This window comes from Pomacea canaliculata, linkage group LG1 (assembly GCF_003073045.1).
Source record: "Pomacea canaliculata isolate SZHN2017 linkage group LG1, ASM307304v1, whole genome shotgun sequence".
Classification (NCBI taxonomy): Eukaryota; Metazoa; Mollusca; class Gastropoda; order Architaenioglossa; family Ampullariidae; genus Pomacea; species Pomacea canaliculata.
The window spans coordinates 36664242-36683956 of NC_037590.1; the positions used below are offsets into that span (position 1 = coordinate 36664242).

At 37.8% G+C, this 19715-nt stretch overlaps 1 protein-coding gene across 1 annotated transcript; it reads left to right on the forward strand.

Moving 5' to 3' along the window:
• The first annotated feature begins 2190 nt into the window (after window positions 1-2190).
• On the forward strand, window positions 2191-19694 carry LOC112557734. The gene is made up of 16 exons (XM_025227744.1): window positions 2191-2322; window positions 2701-2846; window positions 3024-3225; window positions 4282-4447; window positions 4893-5096; window positions 5458-5725; window positions 6132-6205; window positions 6629-6748; window positions 7244-7409; window positions 7657-7790; window positions 8417-8627; window positions 11020-11224; window positions 11614-11896; window positions 17271-17419; window positions 17659-17863; window positions 18633-19694. The coding sequence occupies exons 2-16, from the start codon at window positions 2720-2722 to the stop codon at window positions 18882-18884; spliced, it is 2766 nt and encodes a 921-aa protein (XP_025083529.1). The 5' UTR covers window positions 2191-2322; window positions 2701-2719; the 3' UTR covers window positions 18885-19694.
• The last annotated feature ends 21 nt before the right edge of the window (window positions 19695-19715 follow it).

The following is a 19715-nucleotide window of genomic DNA, read 5'->3' on the forward strand; positions in this document are numbered from 1 at the left end:
ATAAATCCAGAGACACACCACCAACCTACTACTGGCACACCGGTCAAACCTGACATTCTGCACTGATGACATCTGTAAAAAAAAATCAGAGGTATGGCCACCCACCTAGAGTAGCAAAATTAAAATTGTTCAATATATGCAGATAGGCAATAACAGCCAAGCCACAAGGTCCAGAAGCAGTCACTAAAAATATCACTGGTGCCATAAGAAAGCCAATAAAAATAATCCCTCTTTCTAGCAAAAGAAAAGTGCAAGGCACAAGCATAGAACACACCACCTAATGAGTGCCAAAGACAGCTATCTTAAGGCAGGGTTAGAAGAAAAACCTTTGTTAGTCATGTGACTGAAAGATCCTACTTGGAAAGAGATAACTGCATTGCCATCTGCACCACTTCCTCATATCATAGTCCTTTGACGAACATAAAGACAAGCTAGAAAACTGGCACTTGCCCTGCTTAGAGAAAAGCACTCTCAAGAAGCATGGATACAAGCATAGGTGGGTTAGCCATGGCCACCATCAAACAGCTGCGGTATACATTCAGAACCTGACAGACAAAGGTAGGCAGTAGCCATACCAACAGGCTCTCAATGCACCAACTACAGAGAGCCAAAGTCAAAACCCTTATCTGCTTGGTGAACAGTGTTGACAGCAAAGCAGGCTCAGACTTGCAGGTCATCTTCCTAATCGATGACATTGGTTTTGCATGCTGCCAACACTAAAACACTAACCAAGCTGAAACAACAGAACTGAGAAATATCAATGATACTGCAGTGGATTACCTCATACTGTAGTGTTAAATGCAAAGGACAGAATGGCAAAACTTGGAGCAAAAGACAGACAAGTTTTGTACCTCATTGTTCATCGGTGGATCTGTCACAATATTAGCTATGTTACTGGATGGGTTTTTGTCTGCACCACTTTTCATCTTTTCTGGGGCCATTTATTTTTACTGTCATGTCTGCACCATCTTGCCGTTACTTAGATTTTGGATCTGCACATCTGCAGTGTTGACTACAAACTCTGATTACATTTCTGCAGCTGCTTCAGAAAATTTTGATGTCAGCCATCAGTAAGCTTTGCGGACAGTAAAGTCTGCAATGACTGACATCAAGTATCTCCAAGAAACTTAGCTTACAATAACCATTAGCATATTACTCTTACAAAAGTTGTGTTGAAAGAATGAAATTTTTTTCTTCAAAGTTGGGCCACTGTACTGAAGATTTCAAGTTGAGCTTACACACAAATGTCATAATAACTTTCAGATATTTTCAGAGGCAGAACTTTATTGACTTATTGAAGATTCCATATAATGGCAAGGCTGTACACCGCATCTGTTTGTTGTGCCTATTCATACCTAACCTTCTATTGTCTTCCTTTTATCATTACTTCATCGCTGAGGGTGTGACCTATCTTGGTCATGATGCTGCGCATTACAATTGCACAAATTTATTAAATTTCAACCTAAAAGAGATGAAGACTTACCATTCTGGTTCTTCACAGACCACCCCAGCCACCATCTTCTGTAGAGATCATTTTCCACCTAAGGACAGGCCAGACTAATGGGTTAAAGAACAAATCACGCAACATCCTACAAGAGTGAGGTTCCTCAAGGAAGTGAGGTGGAGGTCTGTTCTTTCCCAGTGCCCCTCAACATCAAGCTGTTTTGGCCCGTGGATGCTCTGCAGATTATTGATAGATTTGTCTCGAGATCTGGCGGATGATAACAACAACGATTCTCTCCTTATCATAACAAAATAATAATCCACTTGTTGGCAAGACCGCTGATCGCAACTTGGAACAGGAAAGATTACGAGGTGCACATAACCACACAATACCTTCGTTTACGATCACCTGTCCTTCTGTTTGTAAGCGTAATAATAACAAGTCATATTATGATGTAATTCTATGCCATGTCCATAACTCAAAATGAACACTTTTTCAATGTTTGGCCATGCCTCACGTCCATGACACAAGATAACCCACGTTTGCCATTTCGCTCTTTCTTGACAAGTCTTTCGTAGTGAGAAAGCGAAATATTACCAAAGTAATAGTTACCAAACAATATTACCACAAATTTGTATGGACAGAAATGAAGAAGAATATAATTTTCTTGATGGCTAAAAATGATAACAAACGTAAGACTGTTGACAAAATGTTGTGTCAACTTTAGTTGCATAGGGGAGATCACTTTCACTCTGTGTACAGGAAGTTGCACAGCTCATGCGCAGTATCCAAGCAACATTTCAACATCGTGAGGCGCTTTGGTAGCAGCACTGCTGGAGCTGCCTTCTTCACTGATTTGTTCTCTGGTTTTTGTTAAGGTAAAACGCCATTACAGTTCGCTTAAAAATGAAAGATGAAATACAGAGAGTTCTCTGAAAATCCATAAAGATTGGCACAAAAAACTGTCGCCATCAACAAGCTAATAAAACTTTAGGGCTGCAAGACACTTTTTACACTGATTTTTCCTAATCATAATAAAGTTGAATGCAAAGTTCTTGTTTTTTTCTACGATGTTTTTTAATGCTTTTAAAATTACGAATAAAATTGATTTTCGTAGACCTTTTATTTATTCACATTGCCGCTGAAATGATATTTAGCAGACAACATACAACAACTGCCTTTCAAATCCCCTCCACTACAAGCTAATTAAAAAACTAGTTCAGTTACGTAATAAATATTCTAAATGCTATATCCAGTGTGCAAAACAAGAACAATATGGCGACAGCAGTGAGTGTGCAGTCACCAGTGAGTAATGACATTCGTACACTGGTCCAGACCAGGAGAATTAGAGTTTCTCAGTTCTTTCAGGACTATGACAAACTTCGCTCAGGCTATGTAACCAGTAAGTACCTTTAAATTATATATTTTTATATATTTAATCGTTTGCATATTCTCATTTTCTCCCATTTTATCTTAGTGGGTGTACATACATTTATTCTTTTGGCTATGACCAGATGTGCATATATATTTATACAAAAGATAGAAGGCAGGTTATTCTAAAAATAGTTATCATTTTCAGCCCCACAGTTTTTCCGCTGCCTGTGGCAGACCATGAATTTAAAACTGTCACCAGAAGAGGAGAAAGACATAATTGAGAGATACGACTTGAAAAAAGATGGTCACATAAACTATCGCCTTTTCTGCGAAGACATTGATCTCAGATTTAATCCTAAAGATGTGCATGATGACCCAGCTTCACAGAAAGTTGAAGCTCCTGAGTTGTAAGTACATGTCGTTTGGTATAATTACAGTTGCAACATAGAAACAAGAGGTGATCATTTGTAAAACTTCCATTTTCCCCACATAGATATGGTCAACAAGATGCGGAGAAGCGAGGCAGCAGGTAGAATATCCTAAAGAAGGAGACCATCCAAAAGCCTTTACATCATTCTAGCAGCTGTTCTGCTTTGCCTTTTTGTTAACTAAATTGACTGTCCATCCTCCCTTTATCTGAACTTTTAGACTTATGACTCATCTATCTTCTCACATCCTTCTATTCATACACTTTATTTTATCAACAAGATGCTATCTGTTGACCATCTTTCCTCTGGCACCACTGTGCCTTATTGGCCTCATTGTATTACATGGGCCACGACTAGCACTTCATGTTTTCTTCGGCTGGCAGCTATGTCTGGGACATTCTTGACTGCTCATGGCCAGCCAGTTAATGTCCTCCTGTCCAACTATTGTCATCCATAAAATATGGGGCCAGTCTAAGAGCACCTAACTACATTTATTAGTATAGCCATACTTTACATACAACATCTAGCAACATATTGATTATACAATTACTACAGTTATATTGAGAAAATGTAATTATCTACACTCATTAGAAGTATTTTCTAAGCGATTAAAAAGTTAATGATCTTATTCTTGTGAATTGGTGAGAAATGCAGTGCTTACTTACTATGAACTCCAAACCTAGTACCATCATTAGTTTGCATAAACTCTTCCAAAAGCAGTTATAAAAAGTATAAAAAGGCAATGCAACATTTTTTTCTTAATCCTTTTATAAGGTAGATCATTATAGAGTTTATTAAATTAGGAATGAAAATATGTAAATCCTGGCTTTTTCTTTGCTTTTGTTTTGTTTACAAGGTTTCAGCATTGTCCTCAAACTTGTCAAAACCTAAGTCCATTAGGAAACTGTCTTTCCCTTTATAAACATTTTAATGTATGGAGGAAAAATTAAGTTTAAAATTCCCAAGTATAATCTGAAACTGCTTTAGAGACCATAAAATGGACTTACCAGATTTTTTCTGTGTTGTTCATAAAAGTCTGGGAACCATTCGTTCAGTACAACCATTGACCCAAACCTCAGAAGAGCATTTGCTGAACATACTGCACAGAATGGAGCATTTCTACAATGTTCATGGCATCAGTATTCGTACTGCATATGAAGATTTTGATGTACATCATATCGGTACAGTTACAGAGAGTCAGGTAGATATTACTGTTTTGATATCCTTTATCATTCAGTACAAACTATTGTTTCTCATCAAGTTGTTCTCCTAACTGCTGTTGTTCTTTTCATCTTTTGTATTCATTTTTATCATAATTATTATTTATGGAAATGAGATAATTGTTATAATTAATTTAATGTTGATACTATTAACTGGTGATAATCACTGACACTAAGCAATTCTTAACATTTTACTAGGTTATAACAATAACAATAACAACCAACTTTATTAATCCCAATGGGCAATTTAAATGGGATTAATTAAAATTAATATAAAAAATTAAAATTTATAGCTGCTGATACGGAAAATTTAACCATGAAAGAACATGAAGTTTGAATAATGGTAGTAAATAAATATCATAGAAACAACTTATGATATGCATTTCAAATTAGTACTTTTTTTTTTATTAACTTTTCTTCTTATAGTTCTACCGCAATTTTCCTGGGCCGTCTAGTGTTAATGACAGCGATATAAAGTTACTGGTGGACAAATACAAGGACCCTGCACAGCCAGGAATGATCAACTATCTAAATCTATTCCATGACATTATGGCCATATCAGATTATGTTGCCAAAGAGAAGACATCACCTGGTATAGTGGCAACAAATGTGGACTTTGTTCCACTGATTGTGAGAATTCATTTTGTTTCATAATTGCTATAGGGATTTATTGTCCATTACTCGACTGTCTCATATTTTATGCATGCCTGCGATGGATGTTGTCAGGTGAAGATGAAGATAATGGGAGAAAAATTTGTATAAGGCAATAATACTGAGCATAAACAAAAGAGATTGCTTTACTTAGCAGTGCTGGTTTATCCATGCAAGAGGGGAAGACCAAATGCTATTTGGTGACATACAGTGGAAGCTGAATTGAAGAATATAAACTAATCATGAGGGCATGTAATAGAGATGTTTTAAGCTGTATTTTCATGAAAAAGTGTAAAATGACAGTCTTTGAGTAACATCTGGGGATTGTGATCTTTTCCAGCTTGCTGGTGACCCTGCCCTGAATCAGATTTTTGATAAACTAAGGGTTGCAATTTTTAAGAATGGAATTCGATCTTTGGAGTTTTTCAAAGATTATGACAAACTGCGAAGTGGAATCATTACAGAAAACCAGTTTGTCTGTGGCCTTGTATTGGCAGCAGGCAAAGAGGCCCAGCTGAGTCGTCCAGAAATACAAAAGATTGTTGATTTCTACCGTATTTCTGATGGACGAGTTCGGTACCGGGAATTTTGTGACATGCTTGAAAACAGTAAGTTGAAGTCTTTCTCTGTCAGTCACCATTCATTCAATTAAATTTATGCATTTTTTGAATGAATCTTTTGTGTAATTTTTTTCTTTGGGGTTTATTAATTTTTCAGACTCATTATGGGAGAAAATAATTCATGTCTATATTCATGACTACCAAAATACAGAGATGGCATATGGTTGGGGTAGGGAGGAGGGGGAGGTGTAAAGATTGAGTAGCTTGTATATATGCCAACTCTTCGGCTTGGACTGTATATTTTAATAGGCAACCAGAACTGAAGATCAATGAGCTCTGCATCATTTGGAATTAAAAATGTGAACAATCTGATACAAGTTGTTACATAAAGTGGTGATTGAGCTCATTAGAACTGACAATTTTCAGTTATTTATTTTTACTTTGTTCCCATCAGCATTTACAGTTCCAGACTTAGAGAAGAAACCAACAGAAATGGTGGTACGGCCATTAAGAGGAAGCCTTTTCAGGGTGAGGAAATATTGTGGAAGTAAACAAATGCCAAAAAACTGTAATCTTTATGCCCATAAGACTAGTAACTATATCGCTCTCTGAGCTGACTTCATATTTGCTGATGGTTTACAAAGTTATGCCTTGTTCATTCTTATCATTCTTATCATTAATCAGATGACAGAATGGGATTGACTGTAAATAGCTTATTTGATAAGTATTATGAAGTAATAAATATTTTCATGTAGTGATTTAAAACTGGTTTGCTTAAAAACAGAGAGAGAGAGAGCAAGCGGAAGGAAATACAAGAATACAAACTTTATGTGCAATGAAAACCAATCTTTGTATTAGAAAAATGTTACCAGGTAGAGAGTATAGTTACATCAAAAAACAAAAAAAACATTGTGGTAGTACATTTATTGGCATAAATGGTAATATTTTTAGGGTCTGAAACCTTTGAGTAAAGAAGAAGAGGAACGTGTGCTGGTTGTACTTCGTGAACTCAGAGATAAGTGCCAGCAACAGCGAGTTTTGATGTATCCATACTTTAAAGATTATGACAGGGTGTGTATGCATATTGAATACATTTGTGAATTATTTTAAGTTAAATGTACATGTTGTCATTCTCTTGATTGCTGAATTATGACTAAGGGCGCTTTAAAACGCTACACATTAATTGGAGTGATCATATGCTTAATTATATCTTTTTCATTGATAAATCACTATTCCAGTTTAACTGTGTGCTAGCTCTCTATTTGATTTAACATTTATATTGTGTAGCATCATAAGCCAAGTAGGCTGCACTTTCTGTGCTAATTAATGAATACTAAAACACAAGAAAAAGAGTTATAAACTCTAGCTAAGAATGTTCTGAAACAATATGAATAATACACTCAGCCTCTTAGACAGATTATCAACAAACTTAAAAGAATAAAGAGAAATAGAATTTGTAGTAAGAAAATGCTCAATATGAAATCTAATTTTCCAAAAAAAAATTTTCTGAAGTAAATTATATTATTTCCCATGGGACCATAAAACAATATTATGTTTTCTATATAGAGCTGCGCATACACTCGTGTCGTCACCCCACTACAGTTTGGCCGCATACTACATTTCCTAGGACTGAATGTAAATCCACAGGACTTAAAATTGCTGGTGGCCAAGTTTCAGGATCCTGCCAGCGGTGATGTGGACTACCCTTCATTTGTGCAGGCTGTTGATGATGGTATTGTGCTTACTATATTATTTTGGCTGATATAGAGTCCTATAGTCAAGGCAATTTCGATATTCTGCCTATGTAATTCTTCATGCTTTGCTCCTTTTGTAGTCATTAACAGCATAACATTGAACTTCCAACATAGGAAAAAAAATCTGTTAAGTGAGTTGATTACCCATATTGTGACTAACTTTTCTAGGATTAAAGGGTTATATTCTATGTGTATGTGTGTGTGTGTTTTTTTCTTTTCCTAAAGAATTTGTGGGTCATGTTCTTGAGATTGAGACTATGGATGAGCTACCACCAGAAAAGAAAGTACCAGATGTTGTGTTGTCTTTTGATGACCTCATGGCTAGGATACGTCACATTGTGCTCACAAACCGTCTCAGAGTAAGCACACTATACTTTTAAGGACTGCTTCTTTAGCATTCCGGAACATGGGCATACTTACATTGTCATAACTAGAGCTACTAGGAGGCATAAGTAGCGTAACCATATCCATTGAGCCACAGCATTATCACAGTTTTGACCATTTCTGAGCTCTAGGCAGTGACATTTTAACAAATATAGTAACATTTTATGGCTTGTATCTTTCAAACAAAAGAGGGTTACTCAAACCCATCAATTTAAATAAAAAAGCTTCAAAAAAAAAAATTATCTCAGCAACATGCATAGCTGCTAGGGAATTAAACAGAATGTATCAGTTTCCAGTGGTAGATTAAATCTTTCAGCTTGAATCTGATAAAATTGTAGGCCCAAAAATTACAGAAGAAAGATAACATTCAAAGATATTTTACTCGTTTAGCAACATTAATTCACAGCAAACAACAGCAATAACAACAACAAAAACCCACAGAAATTTAGAATAAAGTTTTCTTTTCTCCTTTTAAACCTAGCAATTGAAGCAAACTATGGAATTTTAAGTTTCCAGTTTTAGTTTCCCTCTCTTAAGATATTAGATACATATGTACATGCATACTGGTCTGCACACAAAAATTTGCACTAATTTTCACCAGGTGAAGGAGGCCTTTGAAGATTTTGACCATCTACGAAGTGGGTCCATCTCTAAGACACGATTTCGTCGGTGTCTGGCAACGCTGGGGCTGAGTAAGTTGAGGCACCATGACCTGAATGATTCCCAGTTTGCATTGCTCTGCAGGATGTATCAAAACCCAATGAAAGAGGACCAGGTGCTGTGGGCAAAATTTGCTGCAGATGTTGAAAGTGGTGAGTGTTTCTGCTGCTTATCTGTCATCATCATTGTTGTCATCATTGTTGTCATCATCATCATCAAGCATCAGCAGCAGCCCACATTAATGATTACTACACACATTATGCACAAATATGCAAAAATATGTGCATGAAAGATGAAAACATTTTTAATGTGTACACAGGCTTATCCCTTTTACAATAAGGTGACAGCTGTCACATGAGAGAAGGATAAAGGATTTCAGAAAGGTTTTGAAAGAAGAAAGAGTGGGTTTCTGGCAAATATTTAGTGGCAATTTTTTTTAGATAAGTGGGACAAACACTGAAAAAGTCACAGATGGTAGTGGTACTATTTCTTGGGAGATGATTGGTTGGTGTATTTCATAGCAATGTGCTTTTCCTTTGTAGTAATTTAACACAAAAAGAGGAAGAAGGAAGGATTGATGAAGAGGCAAGAAATCAGAGAAAATTCCTGTCACCATGTCACATCCAGAGAGACAAAATCTAAACCCATGAACATAAAATCCCTCTGTCGAGTTGACAAGCTATAGTGCTTCACTAACAGATAATTTTGAAACACTCCAATTTGTTTTAAAACGAAGAAAAATGCTGCTTAAATACAAACACTGCAACCATTAGAAATCCAAATTTCTTTCTAAATTGTGCTTAAAAATTACTTTCAAACCCCATTTACCAATGACTCTGTCAATTCAAATACCAAAGATAAAGCCATGAATAGAAAAATTTCCCTATCAATTATATATAATAAATGGAACAAACACTGAAAGTTTTAACAACTTTCTGAACACATTGCATACAGTGTCATTTGTCTAGTTTTATGTTACGCTAACATCGATCTATTTCAAAAGAAAACTTGCAAATGCACGCTTGAAAAACTAAAACCGAGAAGGTCAAATTTATGTGTAGAGGTTGAACAAGCCTAACAAAACAGTGTAATTGCTGACAGTATTAGTTTCATTCATTGAAAACTGTTCTCCATTAACGGGGCATAATACATTTTAGTGTACAGATATGAATAGCTTACTTCATCAATGTAAACATCACAAAATTTTCATGCAGATGCTATGTAAACATTAATAAAGTGTTACTGTTTAGTGTATATCCAAACCAATTACAAAAATGGAGTAATTAAAATGATTTCAAGATTGTAAAAAACACTTTGTAATTTATATTACCCATACTTTTTAGTGACAAAACATTATGTGCCTCATTGACATGTTACATTTCACATTGCTTTTGATCTGTAAAGCACACAATTTTCTACACTTGTGTTTTGATTGCCTCAATAAGAATACTGGACTTTATAGATCCCAGCAGTTTTCATAACATAGTTTAAATAAAACTTGTTTATCAATGTTTTGCCTTTATTGAGGAACAAACCAGTGCCAGTAGCTGGCTGGGAGCTGGAGAAGGTTTATAATTTATATTTCATGGTTGTTTGTGAAGTTAGTAGTACATGTATCACAATTAAATCACTTTATAGTTTATTGCAGTTACTTTCCTCCATAAAGTGTAAGGGAAGATTAGCTATTAATAAACAATAAGGTTAACCATTACCAGTAAAGCAAACTTATCAAAACTGTTGCTGTAAACACCGAGTAACATAAGATGCAGAGGTAATGACTTTCATTTGCACATCAATTGAAAGGGAGGTAAATATGGCTTAGCATGTCGCTATATAACTTTGCCCATGCCATGGAAACAACTGAAATGCAAGAACCATACACCATGGCTGACAGCATTTGCACACTATTGCTTGAAAGACCAGGAGAGCTCATGGTACCCCAGGTAAACTAGCATAAAGGCATGGACAGTCAGTCTCAGACAATAAGTTCTGTCTATGTTAATCTCTTCTGTTCACTTAAGTCCTTATCAAATGGAGATGAGAGGGCAGAGGTTCACCTCAACCACACAATGCTCTGTCAATAGCTCCTCTACAACTGGTATAAAGAAAAACCAAGGAAGAAAGCCAGTTATGGGAATGTCTGGCTAATAAGCTGTTAGCATTTGAAAATAGCATTTCTCTTCATCTTTAGGTTGACAACCTGTCCTATGTAGTGGAGACTACAGTGGATGGCAATCACATAGAAGCTAAATACAGCTATTATTTAATAAGCAGTTTGGCTGAGTGCTTTACTCCTATACTTTAGTAATCCATCTAGCAGTGAACTGTGCACCCAGCTCTTCTGGCACTTCAAGAAAGACTCATCACAAAAGTTGAAATTGTTGTCAATGCAGAGGATGTGTACACTAAATCTGTGTAACAATGAGGAGGCTTTCATGGTAACCTGGTTATGATAAATTTTCATTAAACAAAAAAGTGTGTTTTCTTGCACAACACTAAGTGTTGGATTTAAAATGCTTGTTTTCTTACACTTGCTTTTTCTAGTTTTCACAAAGTCTGGCCTGCATAAAGAGCCAACAGCACAGGTCCCTCCACTGGAAACATTCAAGGTCCCAGTTGCAGGCACTATGAATTTGAGTGATACCAATGAGAATCATCGCCAACTTTTGGATTCAACAATTTCCAGATTACGCCAACGTGTGGAGCAGCGCCGGATACTACTGAGACCTGTGTTTCAAGATTTTGACCTGTAAGGGCTTCCTTTTAAATATTAAAAATGATCAATGATGCTTGAAGCATTCTATTTTTCATCAGAATAAAAATTTTACTTGTGGCTCTTAATTGTTTTACTTGTGTATGTTTGCAGTTTTCTTGATAATTCAAAAGGCACCATAAAAATTGCTTGCATGTAATTCTAGTATTTTGTTACAGAAGATGGACACTTTTAGCCTCATAAATTGTTGCCATCACTTTGGCTATGAGACATTTTTATTATGGATGGGAAGGTATTACCAACAAAAAATACCAGAATCATGATTAACATTTTTAATCATTTTACAATAAGCGAATGTATGATATATGGAAGGAATTTCTTTAGAGAAGTTTAATTCTCTTTCTTTTTTTTTTTTTCTCATGCAGCCACAACCATGGTCATGTAACACGGATTCAGTTCCGTCAATGTTTTGCTATGTTAGACATCCACATCAATGATGAGGAGGCAGCAGCACTAGAAGCTTACTTTAAAGATGATATTGGCATCAACTACTTAAAATTCCTTCAAATTCTGCAACCTTGCGAACCAGAAGACTATAAGTACATAAAACGCTTGGAGGAGCTTCAAGAAACCCAGGCAAGGGGTTCTCTGCCAGAAAAAAATGCAGTGGGAGACTTGGAGAAAGTCCTTTTCAAGATAAAGACAAAGGTCAGTTTATGAAAATTTGATCCTGTTACATGCAGTTTTGTATGACTGAGATTAAATATCTGCAGCTTATGTGATAAAACTGTTTTAAAAGGTAGAGGTAGTCCTGTAACCTTTTGATCACTGGGGAATGAAGTGTAGGAGACTGACCTTGGGGCCGCTTTTTTTTCTCTCTGCCTTGCTGCATTTTCTCTTCCACCTCGATCCTCCCCCCACCCTACTTTTTTGTATCCTAGGGGGTCAAATACCCATTTACCCACTGAATAAACTGCAGAAAGAATGCTGCACCACACAGGTATTGAACAGCTGAAATCAGACCTAGTTTGGTAGTCACTAACCCTTGCTTCCCAATTAGAGCATAGTCAATCAGCTGTCCCTTGATCGTCATCTGTCATTGGGAGGAGAACATGGTTAGATACAGGACCTGCCAATCTGGCATATTTTGAGTGATAGTGAGCAAGTCCTGTACAGGACGATCAGTCTAATCTTTGACGCTCGTAAGCCAGTTCCTCTGGCCACCGGAGCATCGACTACCCTCCAAGGTGCCTTGAAGGATGGTCTTCGACAAGCTGTAGTACCAGGTTACATGACCAAAGAAGACCAACTTACGTCACTTGGCTGTTGAACATAGAGGTTTGTGATGTGGCAATCTTGTTTCATATAAAGTAAGTAAGTAAGTCATTGGTTCTATGATCTCTGTATGAGATCCAGATCACCCTCCTCAGGCACTTCTTTTTGAATGCCTGGATTCTGTTTGTTGTTTTGGCGAGTAGAGTCCGTGTGTCTCATCCCTAGAACAGGATCCGCACTTTCAGGGATTTGTATAGATTGCATTTGGTAGTGAACCTTATCTTATGGCTATGCCAGATCCTCTCTAGCTTAGCCATTGCTATTGTTGCTGTCGCGATACTGAGGCGGACATCTGGAGTGGAGCTGCATGCTGTCCTTGGAGAGGATAGCTCTGAAGTACTTGAAGCTGTTTGCCTCTTCGAGCTGTACCTAATTCATATATATCTCTGCTTGAATGTTATCATTGTTCATAACTTTGCTCTTTTCAGTGCTGGTCTCTATTCCATATGCCTTTGAACTGTCAGTCTGTTCGAAGGTCTTACAGCTCTTTGTTAGTACCTACTAACAGATCTCTGTTGTCAGCAAAGCGTAGGCTGCAGATTGGCCCTCCGCCAATTAAAATGGAAGTGTGATGGTCTTGAAGGGTTTCGAACATGATGTTTTTCAAGAAGATATTAAACAGCACCGGTGATAGGGTACATCCTTGACATATGCCTGCTGTGGTGCGCAAGTAAGCTATTTGTTTATTCAGCAGTACTGAACTTGTACTGAACTTGTTGAGTTGTTATATAGGGCTTTCGTGACTTGAACAAAACCTTCTTTGATAATAAATTTTAAGATCACATATCATAACCCCTTGTGCCAGACTCTGTTGAATGCCTTCTCAAAGTCAATGAAGTGGTAAAGGTCTAGCTGATGCTGAAGAAGCTTTTCTGTATGCAACAGTTGAAGATTTGCTCAACTGTACTTCTACGTGGTCTAAAGCCATCCTATTCTTCCGCAAATCGTAGTACATAAGCGGCTTTCCCCAAGAATCAGAGGACACTTAATTGTTTAATCTTTTTACACCGCTCTCTCCTGCCTGTTGCACGCTGTCTGAAAGATATAGTCATGAAAAGCCGAGTTACTCTGCACTTTTGTTAGGCCTATATGTGGTTCCCATGTCCTGTGTCAGTGGATAAAATGACTGACAATATTGCTAACTTCTGTGTACCATTACAATTCAGCTAAAACAGGCTAAACATTTTTGTTTTTATGTCATTGTGAGCAATGGAAGAGAGATCAAGAAAATCTCTCATCATGTAAGAAACCGAGAAAAGTCGCTTAAAACGAAGGGCGAAACACACTTGCTATGTGTCACATTCCGCCCCTGATTCGCAGCTTCCAATGCCCATTGCAAGTCATCGATGATATCCAGAATCTCATGATGTCGAAATCTTAATCTTTGACCGATCGATCGGATTAGTTCTATCGTGAAATACTATATTTATGCTAAGGTTTCTTTCCGTTTTACGTAGCATCATGCATGCAGCAGCTATCTATAAGGAGCCTCAAGCTAGTTCTAGGAGGGGAAAGCCTATTCTCTACTTTCGCGGTCGGATCGGCCGCCGAGAAAGAATGAAACTTGAGAGAAGACTCACCCTTTACCGTTAATGAAGGTCCGTGCACTTTACTGCACTTAGAGACTTGATCGACCTATGACGACCTCTTAAGTGGCAACGCGGCGCGACGAGACTTCGGCCCCAGTGGTCCAAGTTTTTTCTAGCGGGCCGGTCTCAAAATTCTGAGTTATGCCAGGTGACTGCACAACAAGCCTAGACAGAGGCGGCGTTAGGACCACGCGGGGCCTGGGTCCGACCATCCGCGCGGGGCCGGGGTAATGGAGTAAGTGTATCAATATACCTATTGATGTGATGCCGGAAGCACTGATTTACATACAGTTAGATAGGCTGGATCAATTTCGCGAAATAACGCACGAATTTAGTGTTTTAATTGTTCGCAACCTTTGCCACTGTTTGTGACAGTAGCGGATTTTTCTTAAAGCGAAATAATATGATGACGATAACTTAAGGTGCAGAGGGCTGTTGTGTTCAGGTACCTTGGTACAGTGATCGACGGGAGGCTCTCATTTAGTGATCACGTGAACCAAGTGTACAGACAGGCCCAGCAACGGCTGTACCATCTGAGGAGACTTCGCAGCTTCCACGTCAGCTCTGGGGTGCTGGAGACTGTGTACAGGTCTCTTGTTGAGAGCATCCTCTCATTTAACATCGCTGCCTGGTATGGTCACCTACTAGTCAAAGACAAGACAAGGCTGGCCAGAGTCATCCACCAGGCCAATAAAGTTATTAGTAAATCACAGGTGCCACTTTCTGACTTGTACCTTCATGCAGTCAGAAAGATGGCACATAAAATCATTTCGGACCTAACGCACCCTCTCCATCCCAACTTCCAGCTGTTGCCCTCAGGCAGGCGCTACAAAGTGCCATGTGTACTGAAAGCTGCCTACCAGAGGTCCTTCGTGCCAGCAGCCATCACCATCCTAAATAAAGACACAAGGATTTAGGAGGAATCAAACACAGTCTGAAGAGAAGAGGGAGCTGACATCCATTACCAGCCATCATCTTGTTGAATGTGCGCTCTCTTTCGCACAAACAAGACGAGCTCTCAATCTAAATAATTAATGAAATGCAGGGATTTCTGTCACAGGCCAATAGATATCATAGATGACAATTTGTAATGTTGTTTGCCTACAGGTGATGAAAAGATAATAGTGATTATGTGTGTGTTAAATGTCTGTATAAGTATGCATGCCTGCCCTTGTGAGCAAAAGAAAAATTTCTGTTTTGGGGTCTCCTCGACAGACAATAAAGTCTGATTTGATTTGATTTGATAAACTGCTTGTTATTATTGCTGGGTTTAAAGTTAAGACATGGGTTCAATAATTTGCTTAATTAGAACTTAAAAGTGTTTACTGAACGTCAATTTTTTGGTCACAACTTGTTTAACACAGCTAGCAATAAGTCATAAAGATGACCTCGGGGCTGAAGCGCGGGGCCCCTTCGAGAGCGGGGCCTGGGGCGGCCGCCCCATTTGCCACCCCCTAACGCCGCCTCAGAGCCTAGTGATAATGGAATGGACAACAAATGAGTACATAATGGTGCTCACTTACTGAATCAATTGTGTAAAGTGAATTTGTGTAATTGTGAATTCGTACACTAGAACTTCAAAGCCAGCCTTTCCTTTGAAGACAGCCGCCCCCGGTGCTCTCAAACGACTCCATCAGACCTGTCAGCCGTGTTGTTTGTTATCTTTTTATCTTGTCTGTGTTAAAATGTTACGGACTGCCTATTTGTAACCCTGTTAGAATACATGTAAATGGAATAAGGACTGTAGTGGGTGTACCTGTCACTCGCGGAGTGCTGTTCGACAGCTATAGGACAGCTTAGGGTCTATCGGAATTTCGCATCATCAAGGCTCTATTCGGTCTCTATTAGCTCTGTGAAGGTAAAGGAAGACTATAACTGCTACATATCGTCACCTTATTCTTCCTTTACATCGAGCTGTCGTATCCGAGTTGTCACCTTCTGAATTAGGAAGTCATTGTCTGAATGTTAGGTATTTGACCCTACTGTAGTCGAGGTGCAAGTGTAAGTCAGCGATCTCTCACCTTGGCTTGATTGCGTGGTTACTAGCGGAAATACGCAATGGTTGGAGAAATGATTAGGGTTTGCGATTAGTCGACTACAAAAGCAAGTTTTATCTTGTGACAGTATTACAAGTTTAAAATGTTTAATAAATAAACGTGGGAGCAAAGCTAACCACCGTTTTCTTCATTGCTTGAGATCTCCCCCTCAAGCACCGAGTGACACTGTGACTCAACATAAAAATACAGAGATTTTATGGAGATTCATCACTCAAAAGGTGGGGTCCTGAATGCAAAGACAAATTAAGAACATTAAAATGGAAATATTTACAAGTATATCCAGTGTTCAAAGTAATTCCACATCTGCATATGTAATGCTTGGGTGTTCCTTCCTGAGACATTTCTTTAAAAGAAAAAACAAGAGGAAAAAAAAAAAGAAGGAAAACAATCCAGTGACCAAGTTTGGGCCCCTTTCACAGCCTCGGTGCGGTTGCGCCAGACCCTCCTGTTCCCCTCCCCCTCTTGCCAGGCCTGCCTATAGACCACCCACACATTTAAGTCACATCCTTACTTGCATGCACAAACATACAAGAACACATATACCTAGTCAATCTGCGACAATGATTCATGCCACAGCTAATTGAAAAGAAGTTACTGTTACGTGGGTGGGACTTTCTGGCCTGTTTATGTCTATACCTGACCCGAGGAAGTATATGATGAAATGAATTATTGGCTGTGTGTGACTAGTTGCCCACTATCTTCCCCCCTGCTCCAACTGTGCTAGGCATACATTATTCCTGGTCACGGTCAATAGTTACTTTGTTGAGTTGGAATTTCTGCTGCTGAATTCTGCTGCTGTGTTGATTGAGAACATCGGTATATTTTTTATTACCACCCAATAAAAGTGACCATTCTTAGGCTGAACTTCGTCAGCTGGCATAAAAAGTAGAGCAGGACACCATTAATGTCTACTTATGTAACATGAATGTACGAGAAATTTGATTGCAGCTTTTGTGAGGGAGAAGTGTGAAAACGTATTGTTGCAGCTTATATAATTAAATTGTGACTTAGATATTGAAAATATGCGTAGAATCCAAATTACAACAATAGAGTTGCTGCTTGCTATGAAGAACTAATAACAAACCTTGCTTTCATGAACAGGTCAGCAGGGAACGAATACGTTTAGAGGACTTCATGACAGATTATGACAAACTGAACTCGGGTCGCATGCCAAAGAACACTTTTCGTCGAGCTCTGATTCTGGCTCGTTTAGAGCTGTATGAATCTGAGCTGTCTCTTCTTGAAGACAAGTAAGTTTCTCCTCTCCCTTCCGTGTCAAGCAATCATTTTATTTAGCTTCATGGATAGATCATGGCATCTAGCTAGATGACATTCCTGCCTACAACTGGCAGCTAAAGGGCCTTTAAAGGACCAGAAGAGAGGCATTAGTGACAGGCGTAAAGTTTGCAGTTAGGTGTGTGCATGACACTGACTTAATGATTTTTCATTGACTTTTTTTTTAATGTTTGCAAATAACAATTGTCTCAAGGTATGAAAGTGAGAGGGACCCCGGCTATGTGGAATACAGACGGTTTTGTGACGAGATAGAATCCATCTTCACAATCAAGCACTTGGAGAAAATGCCACAAGAGGAGGTCTTGCCCTTCAAACCTCCTGTTGAATGGGAACTGAACTCTCTCACGCCTGAGGAAACTGAGAAATTCATGCAATGCATGACCAAAATCAAAGAAAAGGTTACACTGATCAGCCTTTCTCAGATGCAATTCTTATTCAGCACCCTGTACACTCAGTGCATATTTTTTTTAGTTAATATTTCATTCTTTTTCTGTCAGGTATATTCTGCAGTCAAAAATGAAACACAGAATTTCAAATGAATCATGAAAGAAATCTAAGGACTAATCGGAAGCACAGTTTCTCTCACCTTTTTTACTGGCTTTTTAGATTAGACATACAGAGTTAATTATTTTCAGTAGACTGAAGTTTTTCTATCTACTTATTATTCTTTACATTTTCCGACGTTTTGATTTGGTATTTTTAAGTGTTTAAGGTAGAGACTAACCTCATAAAGATTGCATGTTTTGTTCCCTGCTGCTGCACCTATGACAGCGATGGTTCCTTGGTACTGGTCATCTTTGTGCATGTGAATTGAAACTATGCTCTCCTGTCAGCTGTCAGTTCAAAACAGCTTCAAAAGCCTTTTCTTTTTATCACCCTCCTTGTCAAAGCTTCCTCGTTTACTTTGATGCTATGTTGTTGTCCCTTCATATGTTTGTTGTTATTTATGTGTATTCTGTATGTATGCTAATTTTGAGTCTATATTTGTATATTTGTGTATTTTACTTTTTGTTTAATTTTTTTAAAGCACATTGCACCTACTCTCAAGTTCGAAAATACGCTGTAAACATATTATTATTATTATTATTATTATTATTATTATTATTATTATTATTATTATTATTATTATTATTTTATTTCTTAGTACTATGATCTTGATGTTCACAGGTAAGACAGCATCGCATGCAGCTTTTCCCGCTGTTTGAAGATTATGACAGAGTTCATAATGGATATGTCTCAAGATTCCAATTTCGACGTGTACTTAGCGAGTTGCAGCTGGAGAGCATGCTCACAGAAATGGACTTTGTGTTGATGTGGAAACAGTTTCATGTCCAAGTTGGCGGCAGCGACGACATCAACTACATTGCGTTTTGTGAGATGGTCTACCATATGGCTGGCTTTGAATGGCGAAAACCTTAATGTTGTCTTTAGTGTAAGTGGAGTTTTTCTTTGGTGATCTAGACTGGTATCAGCACAGTTTTCTTTGCAGGATCTTGTCAGGAATTTTTAAATCCTATGCCGTATTTAAATCACCTCAAGGCTTGGGCATATTTAAGATAATATTTGAGATGGTGTTGGATAAATCTTGTCATATTTTAAAAAAGAATTTAAGTAAAAGCACAAACAACTACAAGTCGTTTGTGAAGAATGTTTAAGCCATCTGCACACCATGTCTTATGATGAATGGCAAACTGGCTGAGAATTAAGAAGACAGACAAGAAAGACAACTTGTTTATGAACATGATATATGTAGCATATTATATTGCAGCTAGCAGAAGTATTGCTTTTTGAGTACTTTTGAGATTTTTTTCTGTAGCAGCTAAAGCAGTATCAGCACTGTTTTAACGAACCAAACAGAAAAAGTGTGTTATATCAGTATGAATTAGTCTTTTCTTCAAACTTATCTTTAAAGTCTTGAGATTTTAATACAATTTTCAGCTTGGTGTACCACATGAGTTGGGCCTGAATGCTCTATATTAAGTAAAGGAAGGGTGATGTTCATATACACTACATTACAGTATTTTTGATAATCATGATTTCTTTTCAATTTTCGAATCATAATGTTTTCCTGTGATATAAAAGAAATAAAGTTGTTTTGCTGTGAAAGCATTTCTTATAAGGCTTTGTCATTACGGTGTTATTATCTTGTTCAGCATTACTTTTAATTTATTTCTCCTTGCAATAAATCATGAGGACCGGCATTCAATAAAGAATTATTCATATAAAATACATGTGAGATGTTTTGCTGCC